This window comes from Cariama cristata, unplaced genomic scaffold, assembly GCF_000690535.1.
Source record: "Cariama cristata isolate BGI_N322 unplaced genomic scaffold, ASM69053v1 scaffold27784, whole genome shotgun sequence".
Classification (NCBI taxonomy): domain Eukaryota; kingdom Metazoa; phylum Chordata; class Aves; order Cariamiformes; family Cariamidae; genus Cariama; species Cariama cristata.
This window is the reverse complement of record NW_009615081.1, coordinates 1-26170: the sequence shown is the minus strand read 5'-3', so window position 1 is coordinate 26170 and position 26170 is coordinate 1. Positions and strand designations below refer to the sequence as shown.

The window sequence follows — 26170 nt, the reverse complement described above, 5'->3', positions numbered from 1 at the left end:
GTATTTATCAGCAGCAGTTCTAGGAATCAAAGAATTCTGAAACATCCTCCCTTGGATCCCACATGAATTTACTGTGCTCTTCTTTGACGCTGGCCTAGCTGTTTCCACATTCTCTGCAGTTTCACCTCCACCATTCAAATACACCTCACAAGTTGGTCCCTCTGTACCACCACTTATTATCACTCAGAAAGCAGGCAGGCAAGTCTCCTTAGGCTCTTGTGTTGAAAGCACAGTTGCCATTTGACAATGAAGAAGCACTGTTCCATGCTGACTCCAAGCAAGGATTCCTCCTTCTTTTGTTGTGTTGGATCCCAGTCCTCTTTTCTACCTTTCCCCTCCTGGCCCCCCACTGCATAGTTAATAGAACTGGAGGCAAAGTTCAAATTACTCATCAGTAGTTCTGACTGTCAGACATACAAACAACTGAAATTTTTTCAGTTTAATGGCACCCAGAAGGCCAAGTGACAGAAATATGCTGGCCTTTCTTGACTTCTAAAAGGACTGGCGTACACCTACCTCACACAAAATGCTGACCCCTCCATGAAGGGTAGGGCTGCAGTGCCCAGAAAATACTAGGTTATTAAGTGACAAAATGGAACTCAGCCAGGTCTCTGCTGTCAAACCACACTCTCTGTATACTTAAACAAATATCACACCTATGTGTATTAAATAAAGATCAGATCCCAAAGTGGTCACCAGAATGCTTTGGAAAGGGGTTTCCTGGGAGCAGTAGGTAATATGTCCACGGATTAAAACTACCTAAGTGCTTATGGAGAAGCTCCCCTTCACATCTTTTCCTTTGTACCTGTGTAGCTATGTTGGCATACACCCAGAAGAGGCTGAGGAGGAGATATCCTAAGATGTCATGGCTTTGTGGAACTGAGATGAGCAGTGTGTGTAGTACCACCAGCATTACCAGCTCTTGAGAGTGAAGCCTTCTGCTATAAAATGGTCTGTGCTATTTCATCTCAGTTCAGTGTTGACTTCTGTCCCCAGCCTGCCAAAGCTGTCCTATTAATGCTGTGCGCTCTTGCAGGATGGACAATGGTGTGCTGGTAGCAAGGTCTTTCACATGGCTTTTCAGAGCCATCTAAGATGTGTAACTGCACAGCTCTGACTGAAAGAGATCGGGCTGCCAGCTTTGCATGGGCTCTTTTAAAAGATCATTCTTTACATCTTTATTTAATTTGATTGATGATGGCTTAGAGCAGGACTTATCTACAGTAGGTTCAAGATCCATTTTTTAAAACTGCCATTTCCATTAATACCCCCTTTTTGCCTTTCAGACATGGCCATGCCCAGTTCCATTTTGTGGGCTGTTGACATTTTTGGCAGGGTTTATACTCTGTCAACTGTTGGCCAGTACTGGGAGCTCTGTAAGGACACACAGCTGGAATTCAAACGGGTCTCTGCTGTCAAACAGTGCTGCTGGGGAATAGCCTGTGATCATCAAGTATACACCTATGTGTTCTCGGGTGATGTTCCTATTAGATACCAGGAAGAAACCTATGAGAATCAGGTACGATACGTTACAGGTACCTCTATCACACTGCTACATATTTGTCAGAAAGGAATGACAGCAAATCTGTACATCAGCTCTCTCTGCTTGTTTTTCTCACAGGAAGATTGTTCGGTTTTATTTGTTTCCCTTTTTTACCTGATGTTTCTGAAGAGTATATATGCGCCCAATAGCCAGTTATTCTTTTAATATTTTAATTCCCAAAGGAAGGTTGTACTTCCCTGCTCTTACCAAAAGCAACGCCAGTGTGTACTACAGCCTGTTTTATGCAAGCCATTTGAGACTGGAACGTTCACCCTTTTCACCTGATGTTTTCCTTTCCTTAGTGACAAATACACAATCCTCTTAAGAAAACGTCCAGTGTACCTTCCAGGCAACAAAGATACATTATCAGAAATATATATTATTCTTAAGAAAATGCTATTTTTTAGTGTGTCAAAGACTTCTCTAATAAAGGCATAACTCTCCATTAAAGTACAATGTTTCCAGCTTTTTTGCATAGAAGCATTAAGATGATTCTTCCTATGTGATGTACTTCAAAAGAATGTCTTTAAAATAGTATTTTAAAGGAAATTTATCTATTTTGTTTTTAAGTTAACTAAAAGTTATTTGAGAGAGAAAACTGAAGGATTTTCTCGAGCACATTTCTCTGATTTCTAACAGGCAATGGGATACATATAAGTTAGGAAAAGACATTAATTTACCTGTATGGGTAAAAATGCAACAAATTAATTTTATACATTATTTAACATTGATACAACTTTCCAGCCATGTAAGAATCTTCATTTTGTTATGTAAACATGTTCTTTAAAAATGCAAAATTTAAAATATTATTTTATTTTTTATTTTAAAACTTTCATTTTGTTTGTTCTAGGCTGTGAAAAAATGGAAAACAAAATACTAGAAAGCACAAAAGAAAATATTCTGCAAGAGCTAACACCACCAAAATTAAACTCAAATTGTTTACAGATAATGTGCCAAGCAATTTAGCCAGATACCTATTAAAAGTAAATAATATTTTGCATAAAAGTTACAGAAGGATTTTGAACCACTCATCTTCCATGTGCCCTAAAATGTAAGACAATGCTACATGACAAATTTTGCCACTATTTCTGTAGTAGGTAAGAGTGGGGGGGAAAAAAGAAAAATCACACCTGCATTGGCAAAAACCCTAGAAAGTTATTTGTTCTGTAACTGATTAAAGCCAGATTTGGAAAAAGAACCCTCTTGGTATAACATAAGATACAGGGAAGATTTACTGGTCTAGTTATCTTGACATAGTTTCTGGCACAGAAGCTATGTTATTTTTCTAGTGCAGGCAAGATAATCATCATCTTTCTCACGGGGAGTAGATTAGAGATCCCAAGGCCATCTATACAGCATTATCCTAATGATGCAGTATCATGGTGCCATACATCACCAAAGAAAAAAGCACTGTTAGTAGTAAAATATATCATCAGATGTTCCTGTTTATGTAGCTGAAAATGACTTGGTTGGGACTACCTCTGAAGTCAGTCCTTCTTTGATACTTAAAAAAAGCTTCCTCCAAAGACTATGTTAGGTAGGAGCTTAGAGTGTGAACACTTTCTCATTCACACCAGGAATTTATTCCTCTTCTACTGCAGAAAATAAGAAATGTATCATTTATGATTCCCTGTAGATGTCCAATGAGATCATGTGATCTGAAATAAGATATTTTATTTATTATTTCTGGCAGCGCTGGAATCCAGTTGGTGGCTTTTGTGAGAAATTATTGCCCAGTGACCGCTGGCAGTGGAGTGATGTGAGCGGGCTAAAACATCAGCAGCTTGATAGTTTCACACTGCCTTCACCACACTGGGAGTGGGAGTCTGACTGGTATGTGGATGAAAATATTGGAGGGGAACCAACAGAGAAAGGGGTAGGTGAACAATACCAAAAAGAGATCTATTCTGGGAATCCTTAAGCCTGTAAAATAAAAGTAACTTTTATAGAAGTGTAAAAGGTCTGTAAAAATAAAAGGCACTTAACTTCCCATAGCTACTTCTTTCTGAGAAATAGCTCAACTATAATACAACACGAGGAAGGATCTTGTTTGAAGGCTTTTGAAGTCTATAGGAGCTTTTCCCTTTTGATCAGGCCACGAAATGCTGGCAGCTGGATGCCATTGCTCCTTAATATCTTTGCTGTGAAGAAAGTAAAATGCTTTACTGTGTCTTGTTAGTTCTGTATATATCATGCAGAGGAATTCGGATATGGTTCATAAATCATTCATGGAATTAGCTGATCTGTTAATCAGGGCTGTTGAGACATGGACAGTAACTTGTACTGTAGTTGTAGGAGTGACTCTTGTGTGGAATTGCTCCAAGTTACGATTTCAAGATTTCCCTTGGTCCTGATTTTCATACAAGAAAACCTCTGTTTGCAGGGCTGGACTTATGCCATAGACTTCCCCAGCACCTACACGAAGGATAAGAAATGGAATTCTTGCGTCAGACGAAGGAGGTGGATCAGATACAGGAGATACAAATCACGGGATGTTTGGGCAAAGGTTCTGGCTATCTTTTAAATATTAAATAAACTGATTTTCTGAAATAATTATAAGTGCAGGCAAATTCATGTTTTATCACTGTTCTGTAGGCTGGACCTGTGTTCCTTGACTTCCAACTCGTAATTCTTGCAAGCATAAATGGAAGGCTGGGATTTTTCATAGAAAGCTGTGGTAATAAGGTGCCAAATTTCATGGTAATGCAGTGGGACATAGATGCTTAGCTTCTTTTCAAATTTCAAACCAATTTTCAAACTTCCTCTGGTTGTTTGACAAAGCACTTTCTTTCAAGGTGGCACCTGTCTAGCATCATTCACCAGCTATGTCCTTTACCTGTATGAATAAGTGTTCTTTAATAATTACCGTTCCATTCTAAGAATGTCCAAAAATTGTCACTTGTGATGTTCCAGCTTTCCAATTCAAAAAACAACTGTATGAACTGTTCTGTGAGTAAAAATTTCCCTTAGTTAGGGGATGAAACACAGACTTCTTCATGCTGCTTCAGCAGCGGTTGCCCTCTCTCTGCATATAGCAGTCTTCAATGAGAGGAAGAATGTCCATGCTCAGCCACTTTAGTAAGTGATACATAAACCAATCTGCAAGAAACAAGTTAGGCCACCAGCCAAATCACCTATCTATTTGCAGTGTCTCCTCTTCTCAATCTTCCTTCTCTCTGCTTCAGATCATATCACATGATGATCCAGATCAGTTGCCAGACCCTTTCAATGACATCTCCATTGGAGGATGGGAAATCACCGATGAACCTCTTGGCCGTTTATCTGTATGGGCCATTTCTTTACAAGGAAGGGTATGTGCATGTTCCCTAAGTTTTCTAATATAAATTACTACCAAAAAAAGGAGGTAAATGCTGTTAAAGCAAGGCAGGTTTGTTATTGTCTTATGTTGGTAAGGAAATACGCTGTTTGGGCATCTGGCAGAGGATGTAAAAGCTGCTTTGGGACGACGTTATGTAAGAACTTGTGTTGTAAATGGAAAGGTTTAGTATCTCATAGCATTGCTGTTTTATGGAAGCCTTAAACCTCTATAAACAGGTGAATCTTAAAAACCTTGGGCTGAGTAATATCTTTTATCCTGAGAAATGCCCAGAATAGAGACTGTGGCCCCGGTAACAAAGAGAAGGAGCCTTAAAACCCAATAAAGATTTTTGCAAAGCATTGTGCCATGTCTCCGTGGTGAAGAGTCAGGAATGACTCAAGAAAGAGTTTACAAAATGGTTTTCTAAGACTTACTGATCAGAAAATGGTAACCTCCTGACTTGGCAATGTGGAATCCAGCTCTGGAATGTTTTCAATCTATTTTCTATTGAAAACTATACATCTTTCCTTTTTTTGTTGTTGTTGTTTTTAGGCCTACCATAACGTCTCTCCACTTTTGCTCAGTGCTGTAAAGATTTGATTCTTGCTTTCCTTCCTTCATCCTTACAGCATGTATCTGACACTCCTTTGTCTCTAGACAATTTCTAACTTGTGGGCTCATAAGGAAGAACGTAATAATTTTAACAGATAGCCTGAGATTTCAGTCACGCTTGGCACTGCCTGGAGAGGCAAGCAATCTTGGTTAAATTGTTTAGAACAAAATTCCCTATGCCGACCCAGTAATAAGTGACAAGCATCCCACTCTACAGGCTTACCTGACTGACATTGTAAAATGCTTTCATTTCCCAAGTAAAAGTCCCTAGAGAAATAAAGTATTTCTAAAAAGGAGGATTTAGCACTCAGCAGTCATGTTTTGGAGCACTCATACAACTATTGCAGGGTGCTTTCTGTGTTTGACCTTCCTATTTTGACTGTGATCTATCAAAAAGTGAACAGACAGCAGGACCAAGACTAGCAAATGGACTGGATGTCACTGAAGGCTGCACACAGAATGGAATTTTTTACCCATATTGTGGCAAGCTGTGTTTAGTGAAAGTGAGGTCGGGCTATTATCTAACAGTAACCTTTTTGTGTCATATATTTGTTCACTCTTGGTTTATGTAACATGCCCTGAAATACACTGAAATGTTTTTTGAATGTTGAAATACACACAGAACTTGTAGCAATAGGTTAATGTACCCAATCCAGATTCGCTTCCATGATAAAAGCTAGTCTGTAGAAAAGCGTCCTCCCTTAGTACATAAGGAAATAGCTTCAACTACATAATCAACAAAAATACCTTTAAAGGTCAGAGTACATACACTGCATTAAAAAAATCCTGTTGTTAAAGGAGGACTGTTCTTTCCAGTTTGTCTTCCCGCTTATCTCAATGGTTTCATTGTTGTAGTGATATTTTTCTAAGATTGGTTGTTTGGGTTTTTTTTAAACTTGTCTAGGTATGGTACAGAGAAAACGTCTGCCATGACAATCCAGAAGGTTCCATGTGGTCCTTAATCACCACTCCTGGTGAAGTTGTCCAGATCAGCTGTGGACCATATGACCTCCTTTGGGCAACTCTTTGGGAAGGGCAAGCTATTGTGAGAGAAGGAATTGACAGGAATAACCCTCAAGGTAAAGTTTGTTAAATTTAGCTGGAAACCCCTTTGATTTGTATAGTGTTGAATATGAAACTAACCTACAATGTCTTCTGGATTTTGTTTCTTGCAGGAATTTCCTGGAGTATTGTGGAGTCTCCAAGCTCTGAAAATGGGATTATGCACATCTCTGTGGGTGTTGATGTGGTGTGGTGTGTTACAAAGGATAGAAAAGTAAGAGGTGTCATGCTCTGGTTCTGGGTTTTTTTCTTCCCTTTTTGTCTGCTTTTCTCAAATAGGCATGTAACTTTCATAGGAAACATTGGTGATTTGAACTCACTGTCGCTATGGTTTGGGGAATTCTGGTTCCCCTTGGTGTATGGGAATGCTCTGTGATTTGGGATATACATAGTTGCATTTAATTTCAGGAAGACTTTCTGCTTTTCTCTTGGAAGGAATTTCCTAAGCCCAAGTCAGACAGATGTGATAAGTGGGTGGTGATGTTGGTGGGGATGTAATAAGGGGCCTACTTCTAAGGGATATTAAGCATCGCAACTGAAGGGACTCCTACCTGCTCAGTCTTGTTTCCACATGGTCTGAAGGTTACATCAAAAGCAGCATGAGGAATATTTTCATTTACGCTTTTCTATATGATCCTATTTTTTATCCTCCTACTGTAATTATTCCCTCTTCATCAGCCTTTTAATATATTTTTTTTTATTTATTAAGTGACATACCTGTTATGTGTATATGTTATTACTTTCTTACTGGGGTTTTAACATAGAATCATAGAATATCTCAAGTTGGAAGGGACCCATAAGGATCATCATGTCCAACACCCTGCTCCTCACAGGGAGTCTTGAAAGTCTTGAGGTCTTGAAGAATGTACTCAAGTGCTCTTGTGCTGGTTGCAATCAAATCCCTTCACATTGAATTCAAAACCACAGATGAATTCTGTGCATGTATAGCAGTTTTAAGTAATTGAGTTACTCTGGTTTAATGAGTTACTACTTGTCAGCTGAGCCATGGTAACAGACTGTGTCCAGCCTGCTCCATCTGCCAAATAAAACCACTATAATAACTGTAGATAAGCTAGCATGTTTTTCTTCAGATCTGCCACAAGATAGTCAAGTACACTGTCTGTTATGTGATTCAACCAACAACTTCTAAAGTAGCTGCTTGCCACAATATGACTATATGCTAAATACTGATGGAAATTTTTCCAGGTACCCAGACCACAGACACTTCAGATTGGTAAAAACTAATGTAAGGGGAGACAATTTAAAGAACTGTACCACTGAAAAGATCCCTCTGACAGTTCCCTCCCTCAGCCCTCCTCATAGGGTTTGAACACAAGAATGCTACTTAGAAGCCTATTCAGAGTGACCAAAAATAGCCTACAGCTGACATGTAATAGAACGTATTTTTCCAATGGCATGGAAACTTAACTCTGTCACAGAAAGTCATTAACAAAAAGTCTCTGTGTGGGCTGTTCTGGCTGTAGTTGGTCACAAGGACATGCAGTCTGGGTAGTATTAAGAGAATTATTTTATCTTTACCTGATAAAGGAAAAAAAAAGCCAAGGAGGTAAGTGACTTCTTAAGGCAATGCAGCAAGTCAGTATTAGGGATTAAGACTAATCCACTAGAACTAAATTCCAGCTGCCTGCCTGCTAATGCAGAAGGAGCAAAATTTAGACTTTCTGCTGTTGTTGTTGTAGGTGTGGTTTAGAAGAGGAGTGAACTCACATAATCCTTGTGGGACAAGCTGGATTGAAATGGTTGGAGAAATGATGATGGTAACTGTAGGCTTAAATAACCAGGTAAGACAGCTGTATGCCAGCTGTGAGGGTATTTATGTTCCCCTTTGTACAGGCAGTAGTCACACATGGGGAGGACTGTCAGCAGTGCCAATATGGACAGCTGAACAGGAGGTCCGTGTGCTTGAACTGCTATGAAGGAATGCCCGGCTGAATTGTTCACCAGAAGATAACAGTCAGCATGTCTCTTGTATGGCACATTCAGGTGCAGTTTTCTCTTGATGGTACAGAATTTTATAGTGCATCTACAGTATCAGCATTAAGGAAGAACACAAAAGGAAAATACTGTCCCCAGCAGATTTTTGTGCTGAATTTTCCACCACAGAACCTTCTTTGTATCTGGTATCTACCTGTATTCCATGCCATTTCCTTCACCAAGCCCTTTCCTTCCCTAGGTCTGGGGAATCGGCTGCGATGACAGAGCAATTTATTTTCGCCAAGGTGTCACACCAAGTGAGCTCAGTGGGAAGACATGGAAGGCAATTGTATCTGGCCGAGAGAGTGACAGATCTCAGACTGGGAGCTCAACAAGTCTGCTCAGGTACTTAGTAAAATACCTGCTTGAGACTTTGTACACCAAGAGTTTCAGTGCTAGGAGATATTTCTTTACACTCAAATGGTACAGACAGGGAGGAGTGGGGAAAGCATCTCTAATCATTATGTATGCCGAAAAGCATTTGTGTTTTTTGCCATTAAAATTAACAATAAGCAGCAGTTGTTGCACTGGGAGTAGAAACTGAAGCTCCCACTTTAGAATTCACTGCATGCTTTCAGTAAAGCATGTTTCTCTGGGCTTTACTATCACTATCTGGAACTAGCCTCTAATAAGAGGAAACGTTACCTGTGGAGTATCATGAAGGAGTGTCAACTCTACTTAAGAATTATCCTCCTCCTGAGTGTCACTGTACGTTTCCTTTCCTAGAGAGATTAAATCTGTAACCTCCCACTGACTGCTGGCCTCTTGGCTGTGCAAGATGTGCCAATGAAGCTGAGAGTGCTGCAGAAGCTACTTGTTTGAGTCAGAGTGTGCTCTGAGTAGAAGCCCTCTCTAGATAAGACAAAAATCATAAAGTTAATAGTGGGCTTTAAAAAAATCCTATTCATTATTTCATATCCAGAAAATGTGACGTTGCTTCAGTATTTTCCTGAGAGTTGTAGGCAGCTAAAGCACCGATTGTTTGAAAAGATCAATGAAATACCTTCCTATGTGTCAGATTTACTAGACTGGTCTGCCAGATTTGCGTTAGACTCTTTCCTCTGATGACAGACTTTGACCTTTAAAAAATAAATTTGCTGTTTCTCTCCTAAAGCAGAAACGCTAGGTCAGTTTCTGTATGTCTGTGGTCTAAAGCCTGTGCTAATTTATAATGCTTTGAATGATAGTTAATTAATTATCTATTTGTCCCTCAGTGCTGGCTGTTTCTTTACGGATGATACTCAGAACCAAATGAATGCGATCGTTCAGGGTGATGCAGATACTTCCTCTGATACAGAGCTTCCAAGTGGACCCATGAACATTGCCAACACTCCCATGATGGGAGCTGCAGCCAACAGCAGTGGTAATGGCATGGGCAACCAGACAGCAGAAATAGGTGCAGATTTGACTGTGGATCCTCTGGACTCTGATCAAGGAGAAGCCACTGTTGCTTTGACTAATACTGAGAAAGCTAATCTTGAAATGCGTAAATCTTCTACAAACCCAAATGCTTCTGCAGAACTGCAGTGGACAAACATTGACTTGAAGGAGGCCCAAAAGCATCCAGTCCTCTCCGTCAGCACCTTTGCAGAAACATCCAGCCTGTCTTCCCTTGGCATGTTCTCGGTGGGAGCTGAAGAACAGTATGGAGCCGATGAGCACCCACTGTGGGCCTGGGTGTCTGGGGGAGGCTGTCTTGTAGATTTGCACAGCCCATTGAAATGGTTCACTGTTCAGTCAGGTACTATCCAGTCGCCACAACAGACCCTAATTCCCAATCACATTTCAATAGGCTCTTTAAGGAAAATGTTGGTTTAGATTTTTTGAAAACTTCTGATAACCGGTTTACTCTTAGTGCAGTTTGTTAATACACTCCGTGTCTGAGGATAGTACTGCATGTAGTTAGCTGTAAAGCACTTTGGGATTGAGATATATAAATGCAAAGGTGATACCTTCTCTGAGTTTCTGTAAGAATTTTGTACAATAATCTGTGCTGGACCTGCATCTCATTTTTAACTGCATTGAAACGGCAGCTTCAGGCAAAACCCATAATATCCCTAAATAGTAACTGAAAGTAGTGAAAAGGGCTCTCTTGAGAGATGCAGATGCCACAAATAACTGCCTCGCTCCTACTATTCCCACTGAGACAAAGGCAAGAGAGGGAAATTACTCAGAGGCATTGTGAATGGGAGCCCAGGTGATCACTGGATGAGGCTGGAATTAAGATTCTTCAAAGACAGTGGAATATAATGATAGTTTCAAAATAAACCATGAACTGTGGCATCCCAGTATTTGATAACAGTATAACTCTTAATGCATTGTATTACCTAATTATCTTGTGGTTCAGTGACAAAATACCCAATAAAGGTTATAGCTTTGAAAGATTCTATATAATCATCTAGTGATCCCATTTCTATGCATCATTTACAAAGTTTGGCTGTAATACATGGATTCGAAAGTATAATAATTAGAAAAATTATGTTAGACTGGGTTGATTCAGTCCGGTGTTCAAAGCAGCATCGCATTCTACCTTTCACAGAACTGTATTCAAAGCTCACTGGAGTTTATTGGTTTGGGTTCTGTTCTAGGTTTGTCATCCTCTGTGCAATCTCTGTCTCTGTCTATCACTCCAGCACAGACAGCAGCGTGGCGAAAGCAGATTTTTCAGCAGCTCAGTGAAAGGACAAAGCGGGAACTGGAGAATTTTAGGCACTACGAACAGGCTATTGAACAGGTAAGCAATGAAGACACTTAACTCGTGTCTACTAAACACATCTATCAATACTGGACGTTAATAATACATTTCTGATGTACTGATCTGAACTTGCTGCCAGCTTTATATTCTTGTCCTTATTTCTGTCTATGACAACTTTCCTGAGTCATCACTGTCTGAGCTCCCTGTGGGAAACTGGCAACTTACCGAACATGAAGCAGCAATCTTTATCTAAAAATATTAGCTGATAGTTCTATATAGGAGCAAATGAAGCATTAGTCAGCATTATTTGAGTACACTGAAACCTCAAATCCACAAAGAAACGTTTGCAACAATGGAACGTTGTATGAATTATTCCACCACAAGATGAGGTTTCTTAATTGAAACAGTGACTCAAGTAGGTGAACTTTCCCTCTCTGCAGCCATTAAGGGATTAATGCAACTTGCATAAACAAAGCAATGATGCAAATGTCAATAGCAGCACTTAAATAGCAGCACTTTTGTTTGATGTTCCCTTTGTTATGACTCCTTGGCTCTTTTCGGATTCATTCACATTTTTGGTCCCTTTATTGCTAATGGCCAAACAACATCTGGAATTCATTTCATTAAAAACAGTTGGAGTCCAGGGATTTAATCATGTTTAAAAAGATTATGTCAAAAGCCTTTAAAGTCTGAACATAAATTGTATTATAACAAGGAGCACACTACAGTCAATTAGTATCTGTGTGCTATTGCATTCTTGCAGAGGTAAAATGTTAATACTGATGTACACATGCTGTTTCAGTGCCTTTCTATCCAGTTTTGTCAGTTTTAATTTTGTCTTCAGCTTCCTGAAGACTCTGGTATACTCTGTGTCAGAATTAACTGATATGATACAGACTAACTTGCAGCAGAGATTTCTTGTGGTCACAAAAAATAGTATTTGGGAGAAAAAAGAAGATTCATGCAGTTTCCTGACTCTGGTAAATTTGTGTTTGCATTGCAGTCTGTTTGGGTTAAAACTGGGACCTTGCAATGGTGGAGGAACTGGAAGCCTCATAAATGGATGGATGTTCGAGTTGCACTTGAGCAGTTCACTGGGAGCGATGGAATGCGCGACAGCATCCTGTTCATCTATTACATGTATCATGAAGAGAAAAAGGTGTGTTCAGCTTGAGACCCTTGAGAGAGTTGCATTTGGAAAAGGAAAATCTTCGAAGGGAGAACAGTTTTCTTACGGCAGGCAAATTATGGCACACTATTGCTCTAAGTTTTGGGAACCAATTGAAATGTAGACCAGGGTACTAGCAAATTGCAAGCTTTTCTAAGCTGTAGCTGTGTTGACATTAAGTCAGAAATACCCAGTCATCAACCATCCACATTGCTTAAACCATCAGCTTTGCACCAATTAGGAGTTCTTTTGGAAGTTCAAAATGTTCTTGATTGTGAAGAAAGACCCAAGCTTGGCTGTCCAGGGCCTTCATAAATAGAGTTAACGCATATGGGCAATATGAATCAGAGGTAGTGCAGGACTGGAAATTGAGCCCCATTCCTTCTGCACCAAGAACTGATTCTTTGCTATCCTTGGCAGGAATACCTTGTTCATAGTCTTGAAGTGCAAAAATACTGGCACTGGGGACAATATATCTGAGTTGTCCTTAGTTGCAAAATTTTTTTTTTCTCTTGCCTTAGTATATCCATGTGTTCCTCAATGAAGTCACGATTATAGTGGAAGTTCTGAATGAAGCCAAACATTCCTTCGCACTGTATACACCTGAAAGGACGAAGCAGCGATGGCCAATCCGCCTAGCAGCCACAACAGAGCAAGAAATGCATGACTGGGTAATTTTGTGAATTTTTCATTTCAGGTTGGCAATAACTGAAATAAAACATAAAAGCTAGTCTCTGAAATCTCAGCATTGCATTTTACAGTATCTAGGCAACTTACCTATTTTACAATTTAGGTATTTAAAAAGTCTGTTCAAACTTATTTAGAGGCACCTGAGGCTTCCTATCTGCTCTGGAGTTTGCACGTTTTCTGATGCTGCAGTTAGCCACAGTAAAACCAATATTGTTTTTCCTTCCCCTCCTATCTCCAGATATAGATTAGGCTACAAATGAGTGAGGAGTTTAATTCAGTTAGTCTGTTCTTCTGCATTGGTAGAAGAACTGTTATCCAGTTGTTATCCAACTGTTATCACTGTTGTAGCAAGTCTTATGTATAGGCAGGCAGGCATATATACACTGAAGCAATCGAAACCTGAAAGATACATCATAATGATCAGATATTGCAAACGACATTGGTTCCAGTGACAGTGTTAATAATTTCTAAAACACTGAATTCCAGTGCCTTTGAGAAAAAGCTGCTAATTCACTTTGCTGATTGCAAGAACCTGCAACAGTAAAACTTCATTTTGTAATACTGAAGCATCTATGGAAATTTTTTTTCTCACTGTAAATGGAAGCTTTTGGTTCTCTGCTTCTTGTTTTGTAGCTGTCTTTGCTGAACATGTCCTGTTGTGAAAGCAGACGGATTCAAGGCCCTCCTTCTCACCATGCCATTTGGTCAGTTACTTGTAAAGGAGACATCTTTGTTAGTGAGCCAAGTCCTGAACTGGAGGATGGACCACACCTGATGCCCTGTGATCAAATGTAAGAGGTTTCAGAAGCTGTTCTTTCTGCAAGAGATGCCATCCAGCAAAGACTGTCTTTCATGTCAAGTCAGTGGCTTTGATGGGCTGTTGGAGAGTATAGTACACTGCAGATGTCTGTCAGTGACAAGGTTAATGGCTGCCTTCATATTCATAAGTACATCTGAAGAAATTCACCAAATTGTATTTTAATTCTTAGATGCTGGAGCTATTCATGCAATTTCAAGAGCCTTTTTCGTTGAGATCCTATTTTTTTGTGATTGCATCTTTAATGACATAATTATTTAAATTAAGAGATAGCTTAGACTGAAAGTAAACCTAATCACTGTAATTGTATAATTTGAGCTTTCAGTTTTATCTGAGTCAGGAAATCTGAAATTCTCAGCCCTCCATAGTCACTACAGTCCAGGAGCAGCTTCTTTACCATTTCTATTAAAATTATCACAGTATAGTACTGCAAACTCTTCAAGTAAAAAAATAACAGCCTCAGAACTGGCAGGTTAAAGGCCAATCTTCAACTTAAAAAATACCCCCAGTTGCAAGTTACTTGGACAAAGTGTCTTTGAATAATATCCAAGAAATCCTTTAGTCCTTTTCCTTCAGGGTAGAGCACCTTCAGCATCGGCAAATCACAAAGCTGATGCGCTCTTGCGTCTTAGTTTGGGGGATCCATGACCTAGATGATCTCCTGCCATTCTGATAACTAAAATCTCCTCTGCACTATCTTTATTTTCCCTACTCTTCCCCAGAAAAGTACCATGGCCAACTGGCTACGTAAAGCCCCAGAAAAGGATTAACCTGCAAAGATTAGGAGAATAGGAAGAATTAAAGCCCTTGTTTTTATCAAGCTCCATAGCAAATATACAAACCATTTGTTTTCTTGTTAGATAAAGGCAATTCCTAGATTTGAAAAAAATGAGGATGAAGTTAAAGCTGAGGCAGTTGATGGGCACTAAGACATAAATATTCTAGCAAGATCATCCTAACTAGTGTTTAAAAAAGAAAAAAAAGTAAAAAATGCAAGCCATAAAATAAAAGGAAAGTCAAATACTTCAAAGCCTGAGAATTCCAAGTGGAGGCAGACAGGTTCCTTACAGCTAACTTTTCAGTAGTTGTTCAGAGGGAAATGCTTTCAACTGGCAACTGCCTTCACTTACAGATTGCGCAGAGGTTGAACAGATGAGCATTTAAAGTTGCATGTCCTTGAGATTGTTGAGTTGTGGGAGGGGAAAGCGTACATTTCTGATGGATGTGGTGTAGAGTGAATGTAAAATGTTGTCCTTTTTCTGGCAGGTTTTGGCGTCAAGTTGGAGGTCATCTTCGATTGATAGAGTGCAATAACCGAGGAATAGTGTGGGGCATAGGATATGATCACACAGCTTGGGTTTATACAGGTGGATACGGAGGTGGATTCATTCAAGGTATGGACAATTGGTCTAGTGCAGTGGGCACACTTCTTACTCATCTTCCTGACTGGGTCAGCTGTTCAAGCTATTTCAGCTGTCCTTCCTTGAGCCTAACTAACATGTAGAGTTATACAATGAACAGGCCACACATTAGGAAGGAATTGGTATTGCAGTTTTATATTTATATTTTCAGCTTAAGAGTGAGAAATAGGATAATCAGCAATATTACTGTGGCTATTGGAATTTAAAATGTAAGGTTTAGCTTTACTATAATCCAGATCATTTATTTCTTACAGGACTGGCCAGTAGTGCTGATAACATTTATACACAGTCAGATGTGAAGTGTGTTTACATCTATGAGAACCAACGGTGGAACCCAGTCACTGGATATAGCAGCAGGTTATTCACTCAATTTATTGTATTTAATGTACTGTAATTTTTTACTACTGTCAAATGAAACAAGAGTTTGTTCTAGCTTTTCAAAATAGTTATTACAGTTATTCTATCTTCAGTCTCCTCCAACATTTATTGTTAACCTGAGATGGAAGGAGCAGTGTTTTTCAACTTTCTAGATCTGTAATTATCCATTCAAAATGCATTTGTAGCAAAACATTAGATTTGTGCTTTGTGAGTGCACAAAGTGTGCCTACTTGCAACTTCTTTCATTATTAAGGCCATACAGCAAAGTTCATGTTAGGATCTATATATTCATGTACATATCGTGCTAAATACGTTGGATCCTTGAATAGCGTATTTGAAAAGAAGTATTGAAAAAGCATTCACATATGTGGGTGTCTATGCCAGAGAAACTCAGGATTCACCTTTCAATTTGAAATGGTATTGAGGAATATCACTCTACAGAGAAAAGTTTATATGGTCCTCAGGTTTGGTGTAACTGGAAGCAATTGTACAGATTCTTTCCCACTATCCTCCTCATTCACATGATATTTCTAAATACGGAGATTAATGATGGAAAACTGATTCGTGTATGAAAGTAGAAAGTGCTACAAATAGGCTTTTCTTCCCTCAACTTTTAAATTCTCTATTGTAAATGACCTTGCATTCCTTCTACACTGTTTAACCACAGAGGTCTGCCCACGGACAGATACATGTGGAGCGATGCATCTGGCCTGCAGGAATGTACAAAAATCAATACCAAGCCTCCTTCTCCTCAGTGGTCTTGGGTAAATTTTGTCTTTAAAATCTTTTTACTAAGAAGGCAAGGCTTAGCAAGTAGGATACAAGACTTGGGCTCAAGTGACCCAGATTTTCTTCCTGGATTTATCATAATATTTAACCTTGGTTTCCCCATTTATACAATAGCAATAATCTTCTGTAGTGAAAAGAATGTTAAGCATTGAGTGGGCTTTTTGTTTAGTGGGACTCAGACTTCTGTTCCAATCCTTTTCTTTTCAACTGAATTAAAAAGACTTGGGAACCTCTGTGTGAATTTATATTGCAAGTATTAGAAGGTTTCTACAAAATCATTGCACTCCAAAAGGCAGAAGGGAAACAGCAGAAGAGGTTATTTTTATTATACATTGTGTTAATTGTGCTTGTTATTGTCTCCTTTTGACAACAGGTATCTGATTGGTATATTGATTTTAATACTTCAGGCGGAACTGATCGAGAAGGCTGGCAGTATGCAGCAGACTTTCCAGCGTAAGGAGATACCTTCTTCTACCTAAAATCCTAGCAGGCAGATGCCATACTTAAGTCCTCATTTCTTCTTGTTTGCTATTTTGCACATTAACTGTGCTTTAACAGGGACAAGTGTGCCTTGATTTCTCCCTTTGGGATACTAACCCTGAAATTTGCCGGGGAGGTAGGGCAGCAAGGTGTGCTTAGCAAACTATAGTTTCAAGCACTGTAAAGTCAGCAGGCATGTCTTGTAAGCAGATATATAGCCAGTGCTCTCAGGCGAGCACTGACATTGGAGATCCTCTGACATCCTCATGGATACCTATTTAAATCTGTTTTGGTAGGTCCTACCATGGTCACAAGACAATGAAAGACTTTGTTCGACGGAGGCGCTGGGCAAGGTGAGGAACTAAGATATAAATAACTGTTTTTAACTTGAATGCTAACTGTTGCCTTAAAGTCTCCTTTAGTTATGAGGGGCAAGAGTCTTATCACTCAATCAACAAAGGCAATAGTGAAGAAAACCTGCAGTAAATAACCCATCTCCAATAGAAAAGATGCTGATCTTTAGCATTATGGCTTTAATTTTAAGCCTTTACAGGTAGATACCCTCGTTGATTTTGTGGGATCCATAGATAAAAGTCAGCTAGTTATTCTCTGTATCTGATTTTCCTTACGGTAAATGATTAAGAAATAGTAGAGTCTAGGTATATTAATACATACCAGGTCACTTGTAACAACTGGTAGTATGTCTTTTATATGAATAGTTTTAACATGTGAATTCCACATACTGCATACTAGGCAGCAGGTAATCCCAACCCCATTTAAGTCACAGTACACCATATTCAGGTGGAACCTGGAAAACAGCAAACTGCCACTATATTCTAGTCTATTGTATTAAGCAGGGAAAGTCTGTGCATTCACTGTTTTTCCAGCTTTTCTATGCTTTCTGTACTAGAGTATCTAACAGCTGTGCTAACAAATTGCTGTAAACTTGGAGTTACACATTGTTCTGTTTGTTATTGAGACTACAAGGCTAGTATTTTGGCTCTCCTACAAAAACGTCTGAAGTAAGGTCGTGAAGCATCAAACTGTTGTTGTTGAGGATGTGCAACAAAACAAACAACATCCAATCAATCAAAATGGTGACTTAAAATAAAGGAAGCAACTTAAGAAATACCCTCATGCCTAAACATTTCCTCTGGTTTTAACTATCAATTGAAAATTTAAACAAATAGGGAACAGCTCAGGGCTGGATGCAGTTTTTCAGAACTGGAGATAAGAGGAATGTCCTGAGTTTTTTAGGATATTCTTCATACACAGAAATTGCTGTTGGGATGATAGAATCTAACATAGTTTACCTAACAGATAGCACTATTTCCTTGCAGTTTCCACACAAAAAATCGACAAATTCCCAGAATTATCTACCTCCAGCTCTTTAATTTAGAGCTGCCTTATCTCTGCCTACCTCAGGTTGCTACATAACTTTCTATCAGGCTCCACTAAAAAACTACTTGTAAAGCAATTACCTGAACCAGGACAGAGGAAGGAACAAACCAGGTGTGGAGTTCTCTTTGCAATGGGATTCTCAGTTTGGGGTCAAATACTCATTATCCAGCTGTTGCCCAGTGAGTTTTAGAGAGCTAGGGAGCAGTGTAGCACAAGCTGCAGACTTGGGTGGCCTTGGTTTTATAAAGTAACTTTTTTTAAAAAAAACAGCAGCTTTGAGAAATCAGTAATATGTCAAAATTCAAAACCTGACACTAAACATGATTGTTGTAAACCCCCTTTCAAATTAAAAATACTAACACTTATTGTACCTACTTAATGAAAAAACTTCAGGATTGCGTGCACTGAAGTCAACAATGGACTGGGAAACAAATTTAGTTATAGAAAGTACGTACTTCTGACGCGTTTGAGTTTTTTTTGCTTCAGAAAATGTAAGATAGTCACCAACGGGCCATGGCTGGAAGTGCCTCCTGTTACCCTATGGGACATCTCCATAATTCCCAGTTCAGGTGCAGATGATGAAGAAGCAGTAGCAGTGTGGGCAATCAGTGACAAAGGAGACGTGCTCTGCAGGCTTGGAGTGACACAGCAAAACCCAGCTGTAAGGCTCCCTGTTTATTTTTACTGCCTTATTGATGTATTTGATGTAATTATGCAAGGACAGACACACAATCACGCAGTGCCCTCTCTCAAAGCACCTTGTTACTTTTACTCTTTTATGTCCCAGATTTGAAAGTCCTTGTCCATCAACTGTAACACAGTTTGCTGCCCACATTTCTTACAATAGCGCTTCTCTTGCATAATCTACCTTAGCTTGTGCCAGGAGCCTCTCTCAGCCCCTGTATATCTCCTTGTGAAGCACTTTACTTCCACTTTCTGCACTGAGAGCTTAGTTCCTCTTTTTTGTTGTTTTTTACACTGTTGATAATGTGGGTATCCCATTTAAATGAATTGCTGAGGGACAGAATTTCTCCAAGTATGGTCCCAATCTAATGCCTGTTTATGCCAGTAGGAGTTTGTCCATTGACTTTTCTGGGCCTGGACTAATGTACAGATTTGACTTTTTTAATGGACTGGAACAGAAATAAGGAATGAATATCCAGTAAATTATGCAGAAAGGAACGAATAGTCCCAATAACTTCAATAGGAATACTTATTTCCTATTAATAGACACATGCTGAAACACCAAATTCACGTTGATATGCAGTGATTTTAAGCCCTATTTACAACAGGGGAAAAAAAAATCTAACTATACTTTAGTAGAAGTTGGAGAAGAACTGCAAGAAGTTGAAAATTTATAGGAATTATTTTGGTTTTCTTCCTGTTCAATTAGTTACAATAGCACAGATCTGTAAGGCACTGCAACAGCAAGAACTGGAATACTGTGTCTGGAACCTGAAGCCCCATATCAGTTCATTTTTGTGAGACCACTGTTCTGTGTAATAAAAACCAAGGGATTATTAAAAAAAAAAAGTCTCTAGCCCAGCTATTCAGAGACATGTAGGTGCCTAGGTTCCAGTGATTTCAACAGAAAAGGCCCTGTTATAGTCCAACATAGCTATTTTCAAAGAGTTATATATCCAAATATCTTTGAGGATCAAGGACCTTGTTTCTGTTCAGTTGTAAAGATATGTAAGAATTGTTCTTCAGAATCTTTTTTACTATCTAGCTTTTTTCCCATTTGGCAATAATCAACGATATTTTGTCATGGAGTTTTTAACTATTGCTTCACAATTCATCTTCCGTGATTTGTTAGGGAGCATCCTGGCTGCACGTGGGAACAGATCAGCCCTTCATTTCCATCTCAATTGGAGCATTTTACCAAGTGTGGGCTATTGCTAGAGATGGTTCTGCCTTTTATCGGGGTTCAGTGTCTCCAAAAAAACCTGCAGGTAAGTACTTGTACTTTATTAGTAGAGTTGTCATCTTATACATTGTGTAAGCTTGACTACACAGCCATGTCTGAAAAAGACCAATCTGTTTAGCAGAGTCCTTTCCAATAGCTGTGCAAAACACTGCATATGAATAATACCATACTCATGTTAATTATGGCAGTTAATTTGCTCTTCACTTGCGTGATGTAAAGTGTTTGTTTCTGAAAAGAACCTAGTAAAAATATGTTGTGTAATTCATTCACAGCTTTCTTGCACAGCTATGTATTTCAACTGCAGACAATTCCAAAACTTCTCATACATAATTCTGTTTTCTCAGTGTTTTACTCAAGTATTCCTGACTTTCAGGTGACTGTTGGTACCATATTCCTTCACCTCAAAAACAAAAGCTAAAACAAGTCTCAGTAGGACGAACGTCTGTGTTTGTGTTGGATAAAAATGGTAAGGATTTTAAAAAATTATTTATTTAAAATTAATTATTTAAAAGAAGATGCTAAGTCAGAGCTTCTGCAGACAGATTACTGTTGCTCCAAGAGGAGTAGTATTTCATATCCAAAGAGATGGAGTAGGCAGCCCACTTAATTACTGGTTTTGAAGACTTGGAGTTTCTTTATATCTGGTAATGCCCTAGATAGCAACAATCCAGCATCTATGCTATTACTTTGGGGTAGGGGGAAGAGAGAGATGAATCTCAAAAAGAATTGCATGGAAGGATTTGTCTGAAACCCTAGAACACACAAAACCAAAGACAACGACCTTCCTGTTGCAAATCATTGCAAGTTAAATAATGAAGGATCCTTTTGTAAAAGAAACAAGCCTTTAACACCAGTCTCCCTCAAAGATCTTAATCTCATTTGTTTCACTTCTCTAGTGCATAAACATTCTTTATATGAACATTTTTCCCAAGAAATTTTACAAAACAAAGTATTTGCCAGTTTCCAGAAAAGTTATAAAGAATAACTATAGAAATACAAATTCCAAAGTAGGAACTTTGTTGTCCTTCACTGTAACACATTCATTAAACCATAATGCATTTCCACAGAACACAGAAAGTTTTAACTACAGAACAACTGTTATGTTGTTTACTAGCACTTTATACAAAGCAGACATCCTGAGCTGTAACCAGGACTATTTATTTTATAGGCAATCTTTGGTACCGGCAAGGTATCACACCAAGCTACCCTCAAGGATCTACTTGGGATCATGTTTCAAATAATATCCGTAAAATGTCTGTAGGGCCCCTGGACCAGGTGTGTATTAAGCTTCCTGGTATCTCGTTAGTTTATTAAAAAATACGCTCAACATACTTTTGTAATTAAATTAAATGTTCTTCAAAATTATTTTTGCTTAACTTTATTCCACAAGGTGATTGTCTAAATGCTGTAATCCTGATAGCAAGGCAAAAACCATGCCAATGAAATAATGATACAGCCAGCCCTTTGCTGTAAAAAGCCTCGTTAAATTTTTTTCTTTTTTTTTAAAGAGGCTATTTTATATATTTAATCTCTTTCCTGCCAAGTCTTACTATCTTGCAATTATAACTTTTAATTATAACGCTGGTATCTAGTTGCTTGTTTGGGTGTCCCTCTGACTCAATTAGAGCACTTCTGGCCTATTCAAGATCAAGACTAATTTCTGAAAGTGGTCAAACAGACTTACAGTTTTCATGTCTGGGAAGAGCAGCACGAAGAGCAGATTTTATTGCCTTTCTTTGCTTTCTTGAGGTCTGGGTGATAGCTGACAAAGTGCAAGGAAGTCATAGTTTGAGCTGTGGGACTGTCTGCCATCGGACTGGTGTTCAGCCAATGGAACCTAAAGGCCTCTCATGGGATTATGGTATTGGGGTAAGTGCCGGGAGCATAATAGTGCCTAAAAGTTGGATATCCAAACACCCGGGGGCATGCTTAGAAAGGAAGGTGCCATCCTGCTTCAGCTGGCAAGCTTTCCAAAGCTTGCCTATACCAGCAGGAAACTGACCTGCACCGTGGGTGTGGGTCCCTTCCCCCAAGTAACAAGCAATAGGACAAGAGGAAATGGCCTCCAGTTGCACCCAGGGAGGTTTAGATTGTTTATCAGGAAGAATTTCTTCACTGAAAGGGCTGTCAAACATTAGAACAGACTGCCAAAGGAAGTGGTGGAGTCACCATCCCTGGAGGTATTTAAAAGACATGTAGATGTGGTGCTTAGGGACATGGTTTAGTGGTGGCCTTGGCAGTGCTAGGTTTATAGTTGGAGTGATGGTCTTAAAGGTCTTTTCCAACCTAAACGATTCTATGATTCTACAACCTTTGTTCTTCAGATTTAGGTTCCTTCTTTAAGTTAAGATAATGGGTTATACAATCATAGCTAGGAAATCATTTATTTGCATTTGATAAGTGTTCATTTTAAATAGAAAGTTATAATGGAAAAATCAGTAAAGTAAGTACTGTTTTTAAAAAATAGATTCCTTCTGAGTCTGCACGTGATTGTTTCTTGTTGTTGTTCCCTGTATTACCCTCAGTGTTTTGAGAAAGGCTGTTTCAAGGTTTTGGCCCCTTTTAAGTTGGTGGAAAACCTGCAGTGGCTCTGTTATGAACACCTGACCCTACTAATCTCAATTCCCTGATATAAAAATAATCCTTAAGCTTACTACCTATACAGCTATGTTGTGTTTTGGTTTTTTTTTACAAGGAGCCTTTTTTCTGATTCAGCCCAGAGCAGGATTATTTTCCTCATGAAAAAATAGTATAAAACTAGTAGTGTACGTAAAGCATCACATCAGATGTTGCAATTGCAGGGTGATGTTTCTCCTTTTATATTTCTTTATCAATCTTTTACAGGGTGGATGGGAGCACATTACAGTCAGAGGAAATGCAACTGAAGCATCTAGGGTGGCTACGCATGACACTTCTGAGGAAAACACTGCAGCATCAAAGGATTTAGAAGATGAGGAGAGTAAAGGGAAAACAGAACACTCTAAAACCCCTCTGATGGTCAGTGAAAGTCAAGAATTGGACAGAAATGCTGTTAATTGTTAAGTTGTTGACATCTACATGTTGCAAACAAGCAGTAGTTAGTAAAATTTGAAAACAAACTAAATGTCTATTGCCTGGAGAGAAAAACATGACCTTTTTGTGTTACTAATACATTTTACTGAACTGGAATTTGCAATGGGGTATTTTAAATACTGGTTTGTTCTACTACATCACACATAAAATGTGACTTGATAGAGCTAATAGTTTTGTCAAAGCAGGCAAGGTTTTTAACCACAATGTATTCCTGACCCTTTACCATAGCTGCTATACAACCATACAAATGTGAGTATCTTTGCAGATGATGACTACATTTACTTCTTTTTATCAATAGTATAGTTCCCTTCCCTACATTTCTCTCATTCACGTACCTTGCACAGTACTCTTTAGATTCATATTTGAGCAGACATGAGATGTCATATTAATTTAAATTAATTACAGACAGTTTCAGTGATACACACTGCAAACATAACTGGTCCTGATTGTACAAGCATTTATACATGCCCATAACTTTGCTCATGTGAGTCCTGCTTATATAAGCATGTATTTCGGTCATGCTATTCTTGCTCCCATCAGTAAAATTAATTTCTATACAACTCAGCTTAACGTGCAGTTACCAGTAAGGGCCAATTTTTGCTGTCTTTGCTCACAGTGAGTAATACTTAATAATCAAGAAGTGGAACCACTGGTTTCAGCAAGACTATGTAGAGAGCATAGTCCTATTCAGTCTAAGAGTGACAAAGTCTCATGCTAAATTATCAGTCCAAACAGTGGTAAATCATGTTTTGTCTCCATCTTAACTGGAACCATGATAACTGAGGTATACAGATGCCTACCTATTGAGGTTGGAGGGCACCAGACACTTGAGGAGTTAGGCTGTGTTCCAGATCATTGCAAATTATGCTTTCACAGTGTAAAAGACAAGAGAAGGTCTTGAGTAAGAATCTGACTTCACAGTGGTACGAATGCAGAACAGCTTCGCTAATAGTTTGCCAACGTATACTAACATGGGTTCAGAATAAAGCTCTGTTCTTTGTTTAGAGTAAGTGATTAATGCATCCCTTCTTCCAACATGAAACCACTTTTTGTTCTCAAAAAAAGCTTTTTTTTCCCTGTCTGTCTTATCATAATTTGACTGTGATGTGAAATTTTTATTTTAAATCCATTCCTTGGGAAGTGCTGAAAAAGCCTTCTCTCCCAATAGCTTCAGGAAGGCACCATGTTTTTCCCCTGGCAGCAGTTTACAATCACTTTTCTTCTCTGTATGTGACTGTATATGAAGTTATTTTTATATGATAAGGGGTGTGGTGTGGTCTCAGTACTGTATTTGTAGAAGTAAAATTTATGTTTGCACGTATTTAAATAGTATGTTTGGTATTTTAATGCCAAGGAAAGCACTGTTTCCAAGTCCAAATGTGAACAAAGATTCAAGATGCTTTACTGTTTAAAAAAAAAAGGTTGATCTTTCCAGTATGTGATTATAGACTTACGGTTTATACATATGTTGTGGAAGTACTATAAATAACATGTTTGCATTAATTACCATAATAGGTTTTGCATAACTTGCACAGTATCTTGTCCAAATAAATAATTTTATTACATGTATTTTTAGAGAATTATTAGGATTGTATTTTCTCTGCATCGTACCAAAACCATTTTTTCTTTTAATAGTCGGTGTTTACATATCCAACAATCAAACTGGTTTCATATAATAAGCTTTATAATGTACCTTTGTGTTTTTCCCTGCATTGCCAAGTTTCACTTACTTTACTGTAAAAAGCTGGGTTTAAGTGAACAAAAGATAAATTATAAGTTGTTTGAGTACTAAATATTTGCCTTCTGAAACTATTATTTAGAAAATTATTTAATTTAAAAATGTCATTGTTACGGCTAGTTAAAATAAGGAAAAGTGAGTTTAAATTGAAAGAATTTTGAAAAATAAAAGTAATTTATCAGAAAAAAACTGCTTCTTACGAAACCCCTTTTGACATGTTCAAGAAAGCAGCACTTTGTAGCAAAGTACCATTGTGGAACCAGCAGTTGTCATTCCATTAAAACGTGTATGTCCTGTGCCTGACTAGTCACCGAGGATGGCCAGGTTCAGAGAAGGGGTAACCTTCACGTGTCTCCTCTGCTGCTGTATTTACAGCTAAATATTACATGCCATTTTAGGCTTAAGATTTGAAATAATGCCTCTGTTTGCAGGAAGTCCTGTCAGAAACACACTGCCACAAGCATTTAAACTCTGTATTTATAACAGTAGTATCAGTATAATTGGTTCTTAAAGTGATGTGCAATTCTTCATCAATGGCACTGTTAAAATACTGTTTTTCCAACTCATTGGTTTCTTTCCCCTGCCAAAGTAACCAGATAGCAATTCAAACGGGGCTATCCCACAAAAACATTTCAGGGACATTTAGTATCTGGAAACTCAGATCTTCCATGTAATGCACTGGTCTAGCAGACTAATGACCTTTAAAAAATCCTACAAAAAATTACGATAATCTAGGAGTGCTTAGTCATAATTTACTGTATGACACAACTACAGACTTTAGGCTGGAAGGCATCTCAGGAAGTCATCTAGTCCAACCCCCTGTAGGGCTAATACGATCAGGTTGCTCCGAGCCACGTTCAGTCAATCTCTGAACACCTCCTAGGATGAAGGTTCCACACCACCCAGCTGATGCGGGTATTTGAGCCCGCCACTGCTGCAGCCCACACCTGGGCAGCAGCATCCTTCCCCTGGGGCAGAGGTCCCTGCTCTGTATCACGCAGTGCCAGGTATCCCGCCCTGCAGCGCCTTCACACAGGCCCCAAGCTGCCCTCAGCAGAGCTGC

The 26170-nt window shown here is 38.8% G+C and overlaps 1 protein-coding gene across 1 annotated transcript; it reads left to right on the top strand.

The window, feature by feature from the left end:
• Window positions 1–1288: 1288 nt before the first annotated feature.
• Window positions 1289–23339, top strand: TECPR1 (tectonin beta-propeller repeat containing 1). Its single transcript, XM_009699693.1, has 24 exons — window positions 1289–1519; window positions 3237–3419; window positions 3927–4049; window positions 4729–4854; window positions 6379–6553; window positions 6650–6750; window positions 8237–8338; window positions 8731–8876; window positions 9746–10272; window positions 11120–11265; window positions 12230–12385; window positions 12916–13065; window positions 13718–13875; window positions 15168–15295; window positions 15577–15679; window positions 16368–16464; window positions 16863–16942; window positions 17266–17322; window positions 18857–19031; window positions 20187–20322; window positions 20671–20763; window positions 21466–21572; window positions 22047–22166; window positions 23142–23339. Exons 1-24 carry the CDS (start codon window positions 1289–1291, stop codon window positions 23337–23339), a joined length of 3618 nt encoding a protein of 1205 aa, XP_009697995.1.
• The last annotated feature ends 2831 nt before the right edge of the window (window positions 23340–26170 follow it).